The 15977-nt window shown below is 42.5% G+C and overlaps 1 protein-coding gene across 1 annotated transcript in view; it reads left to right on the top strand.

Moving 5' to 3' along the window:
* The window catches only part of frem1b (Fras1 related extracellular matrix 1b), a 112763-nt gene that overhangs the window by 89723 nt on the left and 7063 nt on the right, over positions 1-15977 (top strand). Inside the window, exons 27-32 of the mRNA XM_085775261.1 lie at positions 5237-5453; positions 8417-8561; positions 10443-10572; positions 10674-10746; positions 11557-11706; positions 13540-13859. Of these exons, the coding sequence (XP_085631387.1) occupies positions 5237-5453; positions 8417-8561; positions 10443-10572; positions 10674-10746; positions 11557-11706; positions 13540-13859 (1035 nt within the window). The remainder of the gene's footprint in view (positions 1-5236; positions 5454-8416; positions 8562-10442; positions 10573-10673; positions 10747-11556; positions 11707-13539; positions 13860-15977) is intronic.

The following is a 15977-nucleotide window of genomic DNA, read 5'->3' as shown; positions in this document are numbered from 1 at the left end:
TGGTGTGTATCACATGATGAGCCAAAGACAGTTCATTTACATCCAGGTTGCTAGGGTTACGATATGATGATGATTATCACGATTATCTGAAAATCAGCTGTAAATGTAATAAATAATGTGTAGATTTACCTTTTACACATTTTACACCAGCTCAGACCAAGACATGAGGTCATCATCTGGAAGGAGAAAGTTTCTTCACTGCAGGAAACAAAGAAGACAAAGAAGCTTGTGTTGTGTCTCTGCCTCCTCACAGACACACACTGGTTTCATGTCCGTTTTCTAAATAATAATAACGTTAATGTTTTGTATCATAGTTAGATCCTTTATTCTTTTCTCTCTGAGGTCTTGTGGATCAGGGAGAAAAGAATAAAGGATCTAACTATGATACAAAACATTAACAGTTCTACAGAGTCTGAACAGAAGTTTAGAATCACTTTCTGTGTGAAATGTGGTCTGTCTTTCTTTTTCTGATGGTGTAGCTTTAGTCTACATTCAGACGACGCCACTACAGGAGGAATATTCTGAGCCCAGGTTGTCCTGAAGGAAAGGATGTTAGTTACTACGATCTAGACAGGTCACATGTTTAAAGGGATAGTTCACCCAAAATTCAAATTTCCTAACTGATTATCTCCTCCCCCTCATGTGGACTAAGGGCTGGGAGAAGTTTCAGAGTCCTCCGTGGCTTCTCTGAGTTACAGGGGGTCTCGGCGTAGCAGTGCATGTCCATATGACGGTTGCAAATGGATACCAACTGTCTTCGTAACAAAAAGACACACCAAAAAACATCCAGATACCTCCATGCTGCTCGTATGTAATGTCCGTCTTGTATTGAAGCCCCAACATGAGAAATCTTGCTCTTCCTGGTGATTTGGACGGACCAGGAAGAGCAGTGCTGGGAGCTTCCGCTACAAACAAGCTTAAAATATAGACTTATTTAATTTTTTTCGGAACAGTTTCTCATGTCGGGGCTTCAATACAAGACGGACATTACATACGAGCAGCATGGAGGTATCTGGATGTTTTTTGGTGTGTCTTTTTGTTACGAAGACAGTTGGTATCCATTAGCAACCGTTACATGGACATGCACTGCTACGCCGAGACCCCCTGTAACTCAGAGAAGACACGGAGGACTCTGAAACTTCTCCCAGCCCTTAGTCCACATGAGGGGGAGGAGGAGATAATAATGAGGGAAATTTCAATTTTGAGTGGACTAACCCTTTAAAACACCAGGTGTAATCTGGACCAGAACCAGAACCAGGTGGAGTCCAGCAGCTGAATGAGCAGCTTCAGACTCGTGTGAGCGACTGTAAAACACTGATAAATATTTGAGGAGCGGAGCAGCAGGTGAGCCAAGACACTGTTACCTACACACACACACACACACACACACACACACACACACACACACACACACACACACACACACCTACACACACACACACAGGCAGCCAGGTGGCTAACACACCGGCCGGACCGACCGTCCTGAGCCTCTGAGAGAGAGGAGGCTGCTAGTGATTGGTCAGTGTGTTGGTAACGTGTGTGTGTGTGTGTGTGTGTGTGTGTGTGTGTGTGTGTGTGTGTGTGTGTGTGTGTGTGTGTGTGTTCAAAGGTTTCATGAATATTTAACACACACACTCGGTGCCACAACAGTTTAGAGAAGACAACCAGTTTATTTCTTCTCTAACACTCCGATAAAAATAAAGGTCATGAGAGAATAAAACTGAAGGATCTTGTGATTTTAGTCGCAGATGAAAATGTTTTTCATGTAAATATATTTTTTTTAACAGATTTAATTAGTTACAACAGTGAATTTAAACCTTCATGATCATTATTTAACTTGTACAATTATTGAATTGTTTTGTTTGTAAAATAAAAAAAAAAGAAAACATAGATAAGTTAACTGATATTATAATATACTGATATTAAATCATCCCCCATCTTTATATTTGAGTCTAATATCTATTTTACCAAAAACAACCAATCAGATATGACCCTGAATAAATAAAACAATTTCTGGAAATGAGCATAAAGTAGACATGAGTAGAAAAACAGTGAAAGTCTATTAAATCAAAAAACCCACAGCGATTCCTCTAACCCTAAACAGAGAAGACAGAGAAGAAAACAGAAAACTTCTCATAATCATGAGACAGCAGCGCCCTCCAGTGGCAAAAAGACTGAACTACACCTTTATTTCTGAAGGATTCTCAACTAGAAGGTTTTATATAAAACACCAATAAATCATAATTAAGAGTTAACCCTAACCCATTATTAACTGTTTTTTTTTAACTTTCTTTTTATTGATTGATTGTTTCCAGTGAAAAAAACAGAACAAACATATAAATATACACACAAACAGGTTCATTAGACAGAGTCATCCATAGAAAACACAACGGCCGGTTATTGTTCACACAGTTCTCCAGTCTGTCTCAGTCCACAGTGGCTCAGCACCCAGGGGAAAAATACAATCATAATAATAAAAAAATATATATCTATGTAGTCCCTTCATTTCTTCCAGTGTTGGTCACCTTTTTCAGTATTGTATCTCAGGGAAAATGTTAACCTTTCCATGTTACAGATTTCTTCAACTATTCCTGTCCAGTCTGAAATTGTTGGAAACTCCTTGTTCAGCCATTGCCTTTCATTATTATTAAAGCAGAAAAACCATGTTAACTTAAAGCAGAAGTAAGGTGAATGTTTGTGTAATATAAGGGTGTATTCACACCTGCAGTGTTAGTGCGCACTAAATCTGGTGCGCACTAAATTTGGTCCAGTTTGGGTCAGTGTGAAAGCACATCGCACTCTAATGCACCAAAACTAGTGCGGCCTGAGGAGGTGGTCTCGTCTCGGTTCGGCTCCAGCCGAACTCTGGTGCGCACTAGTTTAGGTGTGAAAGCAACCGCACTCTGGTGCGACCCAACTGCCAGGCGAACTCAACAAATTTGAGCTAAAAGGGCTCCCGTAGTCACTGACAACGGGTTAACGCAGCGGGGAGACGCCCGGTGCTCCGGTCCTACGCAGCTCTGTCCCCACAAACGGAGCAGCAGCAGCAGCAGCAGCAGCAGCGGGGCGGCCGGTCGCTGCGTGTCCGCTGAGTCGCTCAGACACCGGACAGGTCGGTGGCTCCGTCCCTCGGGTCAGCGGAGCAGCTGGTTACCGTGGTTACCGAGCAGCAGAGGTCCGCCGTGTTTAACGTTTAACCGGGAACTAACGGGACCGAGCTGGGTGAACGGAAGTACCAAACAGAGTTATACATGCAAACAATATAGAAATAAATGACCAGAGCTACTAACAACCGGCCCTACTGGAGTCTCCATCATGAAAGTTTTATCAATCAGCGCTTCCAGATTTCAGCCGGTAGTCATGGAGACGTGACGTTCTCCAAGTTTGGTCCCGAGTGACAAAAGGCAGGTGTGAAAGCAACCGCACTAACTGAAACATGAAACAATGTATCATTTTAACATTTGGTGCGCACCAGGGTGCGCACTAAACAGGTGTGAATTCACCCTAAGTCTTAAATAGTTGTATCTTCCCACAGCAATCACTTCTATCCACGTTTTTCCGAACGTCGTAGAAAACGTCGTAAAAACGTAGCCTGTTTTGACGGTTTTGCTCTTCCGGTGGAATCTTATGTTTACGTTTCCATGGTTTCGGTAGTCGCGGTAAATGCATGGATTTTTTTTTTTTCCCCCAATGAAAATCTGTAAAACGCATGGATCATCACAGCAGCTTTTAACAGTGGATGTCACACAAATTGACATCGGTGTTAAAAGCCAGCGTTAATAGATCCATGCGTTTACCACGTACAATTCCACCAAACCGGCAAAACTGGCTTCTTCCGGTTTTGACCATAGATGACGTTCGGAAACTTGTGGATAGAGTGTTTGGTCTGAAACACGGGTCTGTCAGTCACTCTGCTCTGCTCTGAGCCCAGGAGAAAACTTTCCTTGTATCCTACAACCTTTATCCAATGAGGAGAGAGAACGGCATAAAGGGGCAGTCCTCTCTGTGTGTGCAGCCAAGGGATGCGCCTGAATGTGGTGACGTAGGGACGAGGACCAATAGATCCATGACGAGGGCGGGGGCTGCTAACTCCATCTGCTGACAGGAAGTTCGACAAAACCACCGGATCGCTGACTTCTGCTTTAAGTGTTTTTATGTCTTTGTGTTATAATATTCCTGTTTTTCCACCTTAATGTTGCCGATCATGTCGAACACCATATATACAGTTATGTTCATAATAATAGCAGTGTGTTTAAAAAGGTGAGTAAACCTCAAAATTCTTCAAATAAATTGTATTTTAAGGAACACAACTGCATTGGGGACACTGCACATTCTATTTTAAACCAAGAAAAAGTAATTTAATTAGATAATATTTTACAGAAAGTCAAGAAATATAATGTTCAAAAAAATAGCAGTGTTGACATCTTTTTTTACACGCTTGCTGGTGTGTTTGGGGTCATTTCCTCTTCAGTATACGGCAACATGACTTCTTCCAGTATTCTGGTGTACTCAAACTGATCCATGATCGCTGGTATGTGATAAATAGGACCAACACCATAGTAGGAGAAACATCCCCATATCATGATGCTTGCACCACCATGCTTGTGGGGGGGTGGGGGTCTTCACTGTGGCTCGAATTCAGTGTTTGCAGGACATCTGACAAACTGTCTGTGGCCCTTAGACCCAAAAACAACAATCTTACTCTCATCAGTCCACAAAATATTACGCCATTTCTTTTTAGGCCAGTCAATGTGTTATTAATTTCTTAATCAAAGAATGCTCTTCTTCTGAACAGTGGCTTGAACAACCCATTTTACTCTGTTTTTCAAGGACAAATGCACAGCCAGCATATGCAGCATCAGTTGCCTTGATCCTTGAATAAGGGCCACCTGTTTAACACCTATTTTTTTTCACATAATCAATGACCTCAATAACTGAACCTGGCTATTGCTGCTATTTTTTTGAACACGCCCCTTTCAGTAAATGATTCAGTTTCACAGAATCAGCAGCATGCACGTCATGCCTGTTGGGTCTGTTGGTTTTCTATACCTTTACTAAACCTTCTAGAAAAAGCTGAAAAAAAAAAAAGTTGAAATTCTAACAAAATCAGTGATTTATCTTGCAAGTGATGTCGGACTGCTATTATTTTGAACACAACTGTATATATATACAGTATATATAAATCCATATATCACATATCACAACCTCTCTCCTCTGTTCTCCGTGTTGCCTTCAGGTGGATCGGGTCGACCGGGCTTCTCCCAGTCTGACCACCAGACGGAGTCCCAGCGCCGTGGTGGATCTGGGCGCCGGTCGCCACGGCGCCGGTCGCTACGGCATCTTCATCACCAACAAACACCTGCAGGCCTCGGACCCCGACAGCCCCACGGAGCAGCTGCAGTTCTCCATCAGCAGGACGCCGCGCTTCGGCTTCCTGGAGAACGCCGTCACAGGTCGCAGCAGCAGCAGCAGCTTCCTGTCCACACGTTTCTTTATTTCTTTTCTTCATTAGGATCCACATTAACACCTGCAGCAGCATCGGCTATTCTTCCTGGGGTCCCACATACACACAACATACACATAAACATTCACATCTACACATGAGAAACACACATTTATACATGACACAACAAGAACAAACAACAAGGCTGCCTAATGATGAACAAACCACAGAAAACATCTGACAGACATTTAACCAGTGTTGTGCAAGTTAGTGAAAAATAGTAACTAGTTACAGTTACTAGTTACTTCATTTAAAAAGTAACTCAGTTAGTAACTGAGTTACTTAAACCAAAAAGTAATGCGTTACTGAGAAAGTAACTTTTTCGTTACTTTAAAACGTTTTTTTTTCCAATGCTCCCACTAGCTCCCACTAGCTTCTTTATTTCCTGTCTTGCATTACTGGACAAACTGATTAATCCAGGTGTGTCTGTGACTCTGACCTCAGTAGTCACAACAATGGTCAGACACTTGGATTCAGGAGCAGTGGAGCAGTGGAGCTGTGCATAAAGCCTTTCCCCCTCTATCCGTCATTTCTACTGATGCTGATGAAAAAACACTTGTCTTTATCTGTGAATTTTACCATCATCATCATCATCATCATCATCATGCTGCATGATGTCAGCAGCACTGCAAAAAAAATCTTGAGGATACGTCTTGACCGAGTTACATTCAAGAACCTGTTTCAGTGACGGAAAGTAAATTCACTCCAGCGGTAATTTTTTATTTCGATCGATCAGCTGTGTTTACCCAGAGCGATCGCTCTGTGTTTAGCGTTTCAGCTGTCATAATTGGAGTCCGTCTGTTGGACTCATACCGCTGCTGCTCGGGTGGAGTGGGTACTGGTGTGTGCCCGCTGTGACTCTTGAGCTATGTCCCAGGGGCTGCAGGCTGCACTGGCACACAGCTGATGGGTCTGGGATGCTGCGTTAGCTGCGTTACCTTTAGCTCGCCGACATGCTCTGTCCTGAGGCAGCTGATGTGTGGCCCAAACCACCTTGTGTTTCATTCAACCGGACTGTAGTAACGCGCCACTTCACATTCTCAGTAACGGCAACGGCGTTGTAACGATGGGAAAAGTAATTAATTAGATTACTCGTTACTGAAAAATATAACGCCGTTAGTAACGCCGTTATACTCTAATGCCGTTATTACCAACACTGCATTTAACAGACGTCACCATTTCTCTACTCAGATTCCATTCAATACTTCAATACCTTGAGTACAACCGCAAAGTAAATAAATAAAAATAAATCAATCACATAATAAGCATTGACTGTCTGAAGTGACTGTGACTGTGCACTTCAAATACTCATACTCATACACTCCAAGAAAAAGGCTACAACCCCCGCAGTTTCTCTACCTCTGTTTCCAAAAAGTAAAAACTCTTTCATTGTGAACAGAAGCAGCTTGAAGCAGCAGCGTTTGTTTTTCATAGTCGTGTTGAGTTGTGTGAAGACGTGTAATCTTCCTGGGCTCCATAGGGTAGCTACATAGTACAGTGTAACATCAATGATCTACCCAGACATCAATACATACATTCTAATCATAACTACACTTCACATATAATCAACACTTATAATAAAAACAACAATACACATGCACACACACACACATCAATTTATACATGCATACTACCACAATATTTCAAAAACATCATAATTCATACATATCATATATTAATGCCCTACATTTGTAATATCTTTTCTTTCACTACTATCATAGCAATCCTAATTGTAATACCAACTAGAAAATTTCCTCTGGGGAAATTTTGAATGGGCCACGGGAGCTACTGCCGGTTTTACCATCTCTGTCAACATGGGAATCAAACCCACGATCTTAAGGTCAAGACAGAGCTGATCAGACAGACACATGATCATCTTTCTATAAGCACTGATATGGAGGAGCTGTAACCACATTAGGTTAACTGTGTGTGTGTGTGTGTGTGTGTGTGTGTGTGTGTTTATAAACATTTAAACGAGCGCCAGGTGGATTGTTTATGAAGTTAACGAGCTCTGGCCTGAGGATCAAAGAGGTTACCACGGCGATAGGGGCCCCCGCAGGCTGAGACAGACAGAAACGTGGAGAAAAACAGCCATTTTCTGCCTCTAAACCGGCCTCACATTTAGGCTTACTGTGACAAAACGGTAACTCCTATCAGAACAAAACACAGATCAACGTTGCTCTAAGGACTTAATGAAAATTTCGGTACGATTTGGTGTTTCTACAGTAAATATTTTGGCGACGCTGGCAGTTTTAAAACATCAGGCCGTTCTGCTTCTCTCAGAAAATATTTGTATTGGACTCAATGAGGAGCAGGGACAGACGTGGCCGCACACAGAGGCTCAGAGTTTAAATTCTGTAAGTCTCTCTGATATTTTGAGCACATGACATGAGAGATAACAAGTTTGTCTTACAAATTCTGAAAAAATCATGTGTGTAGAGTGTAAATTGTGGCCGGGCTGACTCTTTGAGTTGCAGGACTAGTAGCGAATCGAAAATCGTCCGGAAGATGAAAAATAAAAACTAGGAAAAAATCCACACAATAACGTGTGGGCAATTATGGGCACTGTAGCTGTTGGGACCAGTGCCCGGTGCGATTGCCCGTGGCCCTAATAATGAATTCCCAGTCATATGGTCAGCTGCATTAGGTGAAGCCTTGAGTAGTTTTTTAAAAGTTAATTTGTTTTGTGAGTGAGATATGTGAGGAGGTAAAGAGTTCCAGGACATTATTGAACGATAGATCACAGAGTGTTTGAGTAGATTAGTTGTCGGAGTTGGAAGTATCAGGTATAACCAGAGCTGGTGTTTCTGGTGTAATGGTTATGTCTGTCTCTAGTCTTCAATAATTGGTTAAAAAACATGCAGGTGTCTGATTGAATATGATGTTTCTGTGCGTCTCGTCTCGCCCCACCAGGAGCCTACATCAGAGGCCGCTTCACGCAGAGCGACGTGGACCAGAAGGCCGTGCTGTTCGTCCTCCCGGCCGACATGGAGGTGACGTCCGACAGCTTCGAGTTCCGCCTCACCGACCCGGCAGGAAACACCGCGCTGCCCGAGATGTAGGTTTACACAACAACAGCAGATACTGTACATACGGCTGAGGGACTTAAGGCGGATTTAAGGTGGAATCACCCACGTGGAAGAAAACGTCCTCAAAGTTTTATTTTGTTCAGATGAGAAGTCGTAACACGGTGGGCGAGCAGCAGCGTTAGGGTTCTGTATCAGTGTGTATCGGTGTGTACACTGCAAAAACTCAACATCTAACCAAGAATATTTGTCTTATTTCTAGTCAAAACAATCTGATTCTACTTAAAATAAGACTCATCACATCAAAAGCAGCTTGTTTTTAGACACTTTTTACTTCTTTCAAGCAGATTTTCACTTGAAATAAGTAGAAAAATCTGATAGTGGAGCAAGTTTTTCTTTCTTATTACAAGCCAGTGGCGGCCGGTCAATAGGGGGCGCTAGGCCCCATCAAAATTTCAGGAAAAAAGTGTAGACACAGTAAACATAAATAACATAATAAAAAGTAATTACCACATCTGTTCAGTGTTCACTCATACAATGGGTTTTACTTTGAAATGTGTAAGCCTTTCCATTCCATATTGGGTTTATTCTGTGTTGTTTCATACAGCGAGGGGCGCCGGCCTAATGAGTGTGTATGTCGGCTCTTAAACTTTTGGCTTCCATGTGACTTCATGCTGGTCTCTAATTGGTCACTTCAAGATTCTCCTCCGGGCGCAGCTCTCTGCGCCCGTGGCCAATCAGCGCGTTTGGGTCATTTTTTCATCCAATCGGATTGATTCATGATACCTGACCTGTCAATCAAAGTCACTCCCCTGGCAGCGGCGACGTGCCTGTCACTCAAACAGTTACAGACGCACCCGCGTGCACACGGAGCAGACACACAACAACAACAAGACAGGAGACAATGGCGGCCGCAGCAAAAGAAAAATCAGTTGTTTCTTTACGAAATAATCCTTTCACGCGGCGTTCGCTGGAGAGAAGAAAAAAAAAAAGGATAAAGGAGCTTGAACCGGAGCAACCTGACTTAAAAATCCTGCAGCAGGCAAGTGGCCGTGGACGGAGACGACGCTTCTCCCGTCTGTGTCAGGCCAAACTCAGCTGAGGGGTCCTACTGCGAAGCCAGTTAGTTAGCGAGGTATGTTGAGTCTAAAGCCAGTCTCTCCTGTACTACAAAGGTGGCTCTCTTTTAACCCGACTAGATCACCACGGTAACTTATGCTTGGTCCCGACCAGGTTATGTTCAGAGTTTAATCATAAAATCGGCTATAAAGGCGCCGCTGTTTCACTATAGCCTAACAAATTTTCAGCTGCGTCACCTTTACTTTGAAAGTCCAGTGGAGCTGGATCAGAACGGAGCGTTTGTACGGAGGGAGAGATCAGCTGATCCGCTGCTGACTGCTGTTTACTGCTGGATGTGAAGTTAGCAATGCTCTTTATTTATCTTACTTATCTGGCGCCCCCCCCAATTTATTTTAGCACCAGCCGCCACTGTTACAAACACAAAAAACTTGCTTTCACTGGCAGATTTTTCTACTTATTTCAAGTGAAAATTAGTTTGAAACAAATGAAAATGATCTAAAAACAAGTTCATTTTTAGGTGATGAGTCTTATTTTAAGTGAAAAGAGATTAGTTTGGACTAGAAATGAGACAAATATTCTTGGAAAGATTTTGAGTTTTTGCAGTGTGTGTTGTGTGTATCAGAGTGTCTGTGTGTGTCCTGCAGCCTGGAGATGATCAGTGTGTATCAGTGTGTGTGTATATTAGTGTGTATATTAGTGTGTATCATTGTGTGTGTATCATTGTGTGTGTGTGTGTGTGTGTGTGTGTGTGTGTGTGTGTGTGTGTGTGTGTGTGTGTGTGTGTGTGTGTGTGTGTGTGTGTGTGTGTGTGTGTGTGTGTGTGTGTCCTCTAGTCTGGAGCTGTCCTGGTCTCGGGTGGAGTTGTCTGCGAGCTGCTACAGAACCTGTGAGACGGCCGGGACTCTGCAGATCCAGATCCAGCGCAGCGGCCGGAGCGCCGAGCCGGCCTACGTGGCCATCCAGGTGTGTGTGTGTGTGTGTGTGTGTGTCTGTGTGTGTGTGTGTGTGTGAGGTCACGATGACATCATCATCAGTGTTGGCTGACCGTGGTCTGGTCTGTGCAGGTGGAGGAGGGATCGGCCAAACGCAGCAGAGACTTCACTCACAGCTCGGCCGGTCTGGTCCAGTTCGACCCAGGTTTGACTCCACTCTGCTCTACTGGGTTTTATTTAAAGGGATAGTTCACTCAAAATTCAAATTTCCTAACTCATTATCTCCTCCTCCCCCTCATGTGGACTAAGGGCTGTGAGAAGTTTCAGAGTCCTCCGTGGCTTCTCTGAGTTACAGGGGGTCTCGGCGTAGCAGTGCATGTCCATATGACGGTTGCAAATGGATACCAACTGTCTTCGTAACAAAAAGACACACCAAAAAACATCCAAATACCTCCATGCTGCTCATATGTAATGTCCCTCTGGTATTGAAGCCGGAAGCTGGAAGCTCCTCTTCCTGGTTCGTCCAAATGTGACGAACCGGGAAGAGGAGCTTTGAGAAGCTTCCGTTACAAAACAAGCTTGAAATATAGACTTATTTAATTTTTTTCAGGACAATTTCGCATTTCGGGGCTTCAATACCAGAGGGACATTACATACGAGCAGCATGGAGGTATTTGGATGTTTTATGGTGTGTCTTTTTGTTACGAAGACAGTTGGTATCCATTAGCAACCGTCATATGGACATGCACTGCTACGCCGAGACCCCCTGTAACTCAGAGAAGCCACGGAGGACTCTGAAACTTCTCCCAGCCCTCAGTCCACATGAGGGGGAGGAGATAATGAGTTAGGAAATTTGAATTTTGGGTGAACTATTCTTTTAACTCACTCACACTCGGCCTGTGATGATGATGATGATGATGATGATGATGATGATGATGATGATGATGATGATGATGATGATGATGATGATGGTGATGATGATGATGATGATGATGATGATGATGTTTCCCTCCAGGCGTCAGCGTGAAAACGTGGAACGTCTACCTGGTGGACGACGGTCTGGAGGAAAACCACGAGACCTTCACCGTCGTCCTGACGAACCCTCAGAACGCCGTCCTCGGACAGAGGAGCTCGGCCCGCGTCGAGATCATCGACCCCCGAGGAGGTAGGAGACTATAACAATGATATCCCATAATAATAATAATCAGCAGCAGCAGCAGCATCAGCATCATCAGGATCAGTCAGCTGTTTCAGGTATAGAGGGTTTTAATGGCAGCTGGTTCTATAATAAACTTCATTTCAGCTTCATGCTTCAGCACAATATAGAAATAAAGTAATAGATAACTGTACAGTAAATGTCTGAAAGTCAGTTTTGTAATATGATTCATCATAAATCAGCTGATCTCATGAGGAAATATGATTCTACAGATATTAAAAATCATATTTCTACTCTGTGTTATTGCTAATACATTATTAGAAACATCTGGAAGACAACACATCCTCTGCAACTTCTCATTTCAGCTTCTTCAAATCTCAGAACCTGAATCTGTAACTAAGTTTGTTAAGATTGAGACATTGTTTGACAAATATTCATTTTATCTCATAAAATGAATATTTATTGCAAATACATTAATATAAATCATCCTCTGAAACTTTTCATTTCAGCCTCTCAAAGAAGAACTCATCTGTGAATCTGTAGTTCAGAAAATGAAAACCTTTTTCTACAAATATTCATTTTATCCTTTAAATGTTACGACTTTACTTTTTATGTTTTTCTCACCCACTGAAAAACCGCTTGTAATTCTTTGGGGGGAAATTGAGGAAAATTCATCTAAATCAGTCTGATTGATTATTATAATAATAATAATTAGTTTTAGAGCTTTAGAGAAAAATCAGAGATAGAAGAAGAAATTGATCTTAATTATCCATAAATACAAATATTTATCTGCTTATTTAGATCAAATCTAGATTAAAAAAGATCAAACCACAAAAACCATTTGGTAACACTTTACTGTAATAGGTATTCATCAGATTGACATAACAGCTGTCATAACCATCAATGAATACTTATGACAGCTGTGGTTAAGTGTCATTCGGTAAGTTATGTCACTTTTGATGCAAAGTTGACATTGTTTGAGATGTTTTTGTTCTGACAACTTGACATAAAGACAGTTTAAACTGTCATAGCAGACCTAATGGACAAACTTTAAAAATGATGTCAAGTTCTCATAACAAAAACATCTCAAACAATGTCAACTTTGCATCAAAAGTGACATAACTTACCGAATGACACTTAACCACAGCTGTCAGAAGTATTCATTGATGTTTATGACAGCTGTTATGTCACGGTTATGGCAGTTTTATGTCAATCTTATGATTACAGAGAACAGATCATTACCAGAACATTTACAAAGCTTGTTTAAACTGGAGGAAGGGGATAAAACTGACTGAAGCTTGATTTTAAACCTACATTTGCAAGGTTAAGCTTAAAACAAATGTGTATTTCTGTTGCAGGTGTAAAAGTATGGCATTCACAAAGCAAGGAATTGAAAAGTTGTACAAGTATGTCTCAGTAAGAAAATGTTTAAAAAAGAAAAGATAAGCGTCTACAAAAAAGAAGAAGGAGAAAGAGAAAAAGAAGGGAAAAAAAGAAAAGATAGATAGACGAGTGGTGTTTACTGTTATTTTGTCTGTTTTCTGGTCATTACTATGTTTCATCATTCTTAATATTTTGAAACAGAGAATAATATTGGTGTTGAAGTAAGCCAATGAAATTGAGAGGGGCAGGTATTATAAGTTTTCTTCACCCTGCTCCTTTTCATTCATGGTGAAAATGTTTACATTATGCAAATATGTGCAACTATGTGAGAATGTAAACCATGAATGAAATAAATCGAAATTAAATTAAATGAAATGAAATACCTATTCAAAGTAAAGGGGTTACCAAACATTTTATAAAGAGCTGATTTCAAACTGTGCCCTGACTCTTGTCTGACAGGAAGGTGCGACCCTGACGACCTGGTGGAGGAGGAGGAGGAGGTGAAGCCCCTCCCCCCTCGCCCCCCCGTCCCCCCCCCCAGGCCGGTGGAGGAGGAGGAGGACGACTCCGTCACCGACATCGAGGCCGAGCTGCTGTGGGACGGCCAGAACCCCCACCCCCCCAGGGGAGACGTCCCCGACCGCCGGCCAGACCTGGACTACGGCGAGGGGGAGGAGCCTCAGGACCAGGCGGCGCCCAGCTACGGCCACGCCCACTTCCACAGCAGGACTGGGAACGCTGGGAACGCTGGGAGCAGAGTCAGACATGGAGGACTGAAGGTAGTGACGTCATCTCTATCATTAACTAATCAACACACAAGATTCATTCAATATATTCATAGTTTCATTCAATATATTCAGAGTTTCATTCAATATATTCAGAGTTTCATTCAATATATTCTAGAGGTCGACCGATAGTGGATTTTTAAATTCCGATATAATAACGATAGTTTGGAGCAGGAAAAAGCCGATAGCCGATTAATCGGCCGATACCCCCCCCCCCCCCCCCCCCCCCCCCCGAAAAAAAAAAAAAAATTTTTTTTTTTTTTTTTTTTTTTTTTTAAATAATAATATATAGCTATTAGCTAGTGTAAAACTAAAGGATGTGGGACACTGAATCATCCCTGGACCCTGTGAGTGACGAACAGCCACACGTGAGTTTGTTGACATCAGAACAGCTGTAGTGACGTGACGCTGCAGGAGAGGAGACTGTAACTAAACAGGACGTTAGCTCGTGGTGTGGTTACGCCGTACATTAAAGGTGTACAGAAATGGCCGTTTGTCCCGTTTGTCGCGCCGAGTTGTCACGAGCTGCAACACGAGTTTACCCGAGTAAGGAAAATGAATTTGATTGGTCGTTATCGAGCGGGCGGGATATTCAAAGTTTGGGGCGAGCCCGAGCTCCGTGTGTGTGTGCGTGTCTCAGACGTTTGAATGACGGATTACGGATCCAATATCAGTGGCTAGTGAATCGTGTACAGGCTGACGTATAATCCGTGCGCCTGCATTATCCAATACGAAAAAAAAAACTACACTAAAATACACACTTTCATCACGGATTTACTCAAAAATAGAATTTTGCACAAAGTTTGGCCTACATCGTCTGATAGATGAGTTATTACACTAATTTTATGACCCAGAGTGGGCTCAAATTCAATTTTCTTTTCTGTACACCTTTAACAGGTGACTGTTTCACTACAATTAGCCTACTGTGTGGAAAACCCATAGACTGTAAAAAGAAAAACCACGCTGTAATGATCGTGATCGAGTTAAACGAGTGTGTTTGGAGCTGACGGGAGGAGAGAAAAAAGAGAGCGAGACGCACGTAGCGGCCGTGATATGACGACCCCGTCCCCGCTGAGGAGGAACTCTGCTGTTATGGAACAGGACCTAAACCAAGTCGAGTAGAGCCCATAGAGCCCAACTTTGTAGTGTAAAGAGCCATTATTGTGCGTCTGCCCCAACTCTGCGGCGCTCTCTCTTCCTCCTTCCCGTCTCGCTCTAGCTGTCCTTTCAAAATAAAAGCACAAAAAGCCGGAGGGAAAAAAAAAAAAAACACTGACTCGTGAGCTGGTGGCGGTGAGATATTTAGCGTGGCAGCCGCCACCACATTATCTATGCAGGAACCCTTATATGATTAAGAGAAAATACTACAGTGTTTCTCATTAAATAACAAGAGAGTTTGGTTCCAGTCAGCCCCTCCACCTGCCGCCTCTCTCTTACTGCGGTCGCACCGCACCTACAGTTCCCTCACCTGGGTCACTTCTCCTCTGCTGCTGCTGCACAGGCCCCGTCTCTCTCTCTCTCCCCTGCTCTGTGTGTGTGTGAAGAGCAGCCCCGCCCCTCAGTGATCAGAGAGACAGAGAGCGGCAGGGAAGAAGCAGTTTATGGCGCTGTGGAAAAAACTGCAGCCATCGGCCACTATCGGAGCCAAGTTCCGCTGATTCCGATAGTTTGTAAAACGTCCTATCGGCGCCGATTAATCGGCCAAAACGATTAATCGGTCGACCTCTAATATATTCAGAGTTCATTCCATATATTCATGGTTCATTCAATATATTCAGAGTTTCATTCAATATATTCATTCAATATATTCAGGGTTTCATTCAATATATTCAGAGTTTCATTCAATATATTCAGAGTTCATTCAATATATTCATGGTTCATTCAATATATTCAGAGTTTCATTCGATATATTCAAGGTTCATTCGATATATTCAGAGTTTCATTCAATATATTCAGAGTTCACTCAGTATATTCAGAGTTTCATTCAATATATTCAGAGTTCATTCCATATATTCATGGTTCATTCAATATATTCAGAGTTTCATTCAATATATTCAGAGTTCATTCAATATATTCAGAGTTCACTCAGTATATTCAGAGTTTCATTCAATA

The sequence above is a fragment of the Trachurus japonicus genome, chromosome 4 (genome assembly GCF_045865225.1).
Source record: "Trachurus japonicus isolate A0001 chromosome 4, Traja_1.0".
Classification (NCBI taxonomy): Eukaryota; Metazoa; Chordata; class Actinopteri; order Carangiformes; family Carangidae; genus Trachurus; species Trachurus japonicus.
This window is presented reverse-complemented; position numbering and strand designations above follow the sequence as displayed.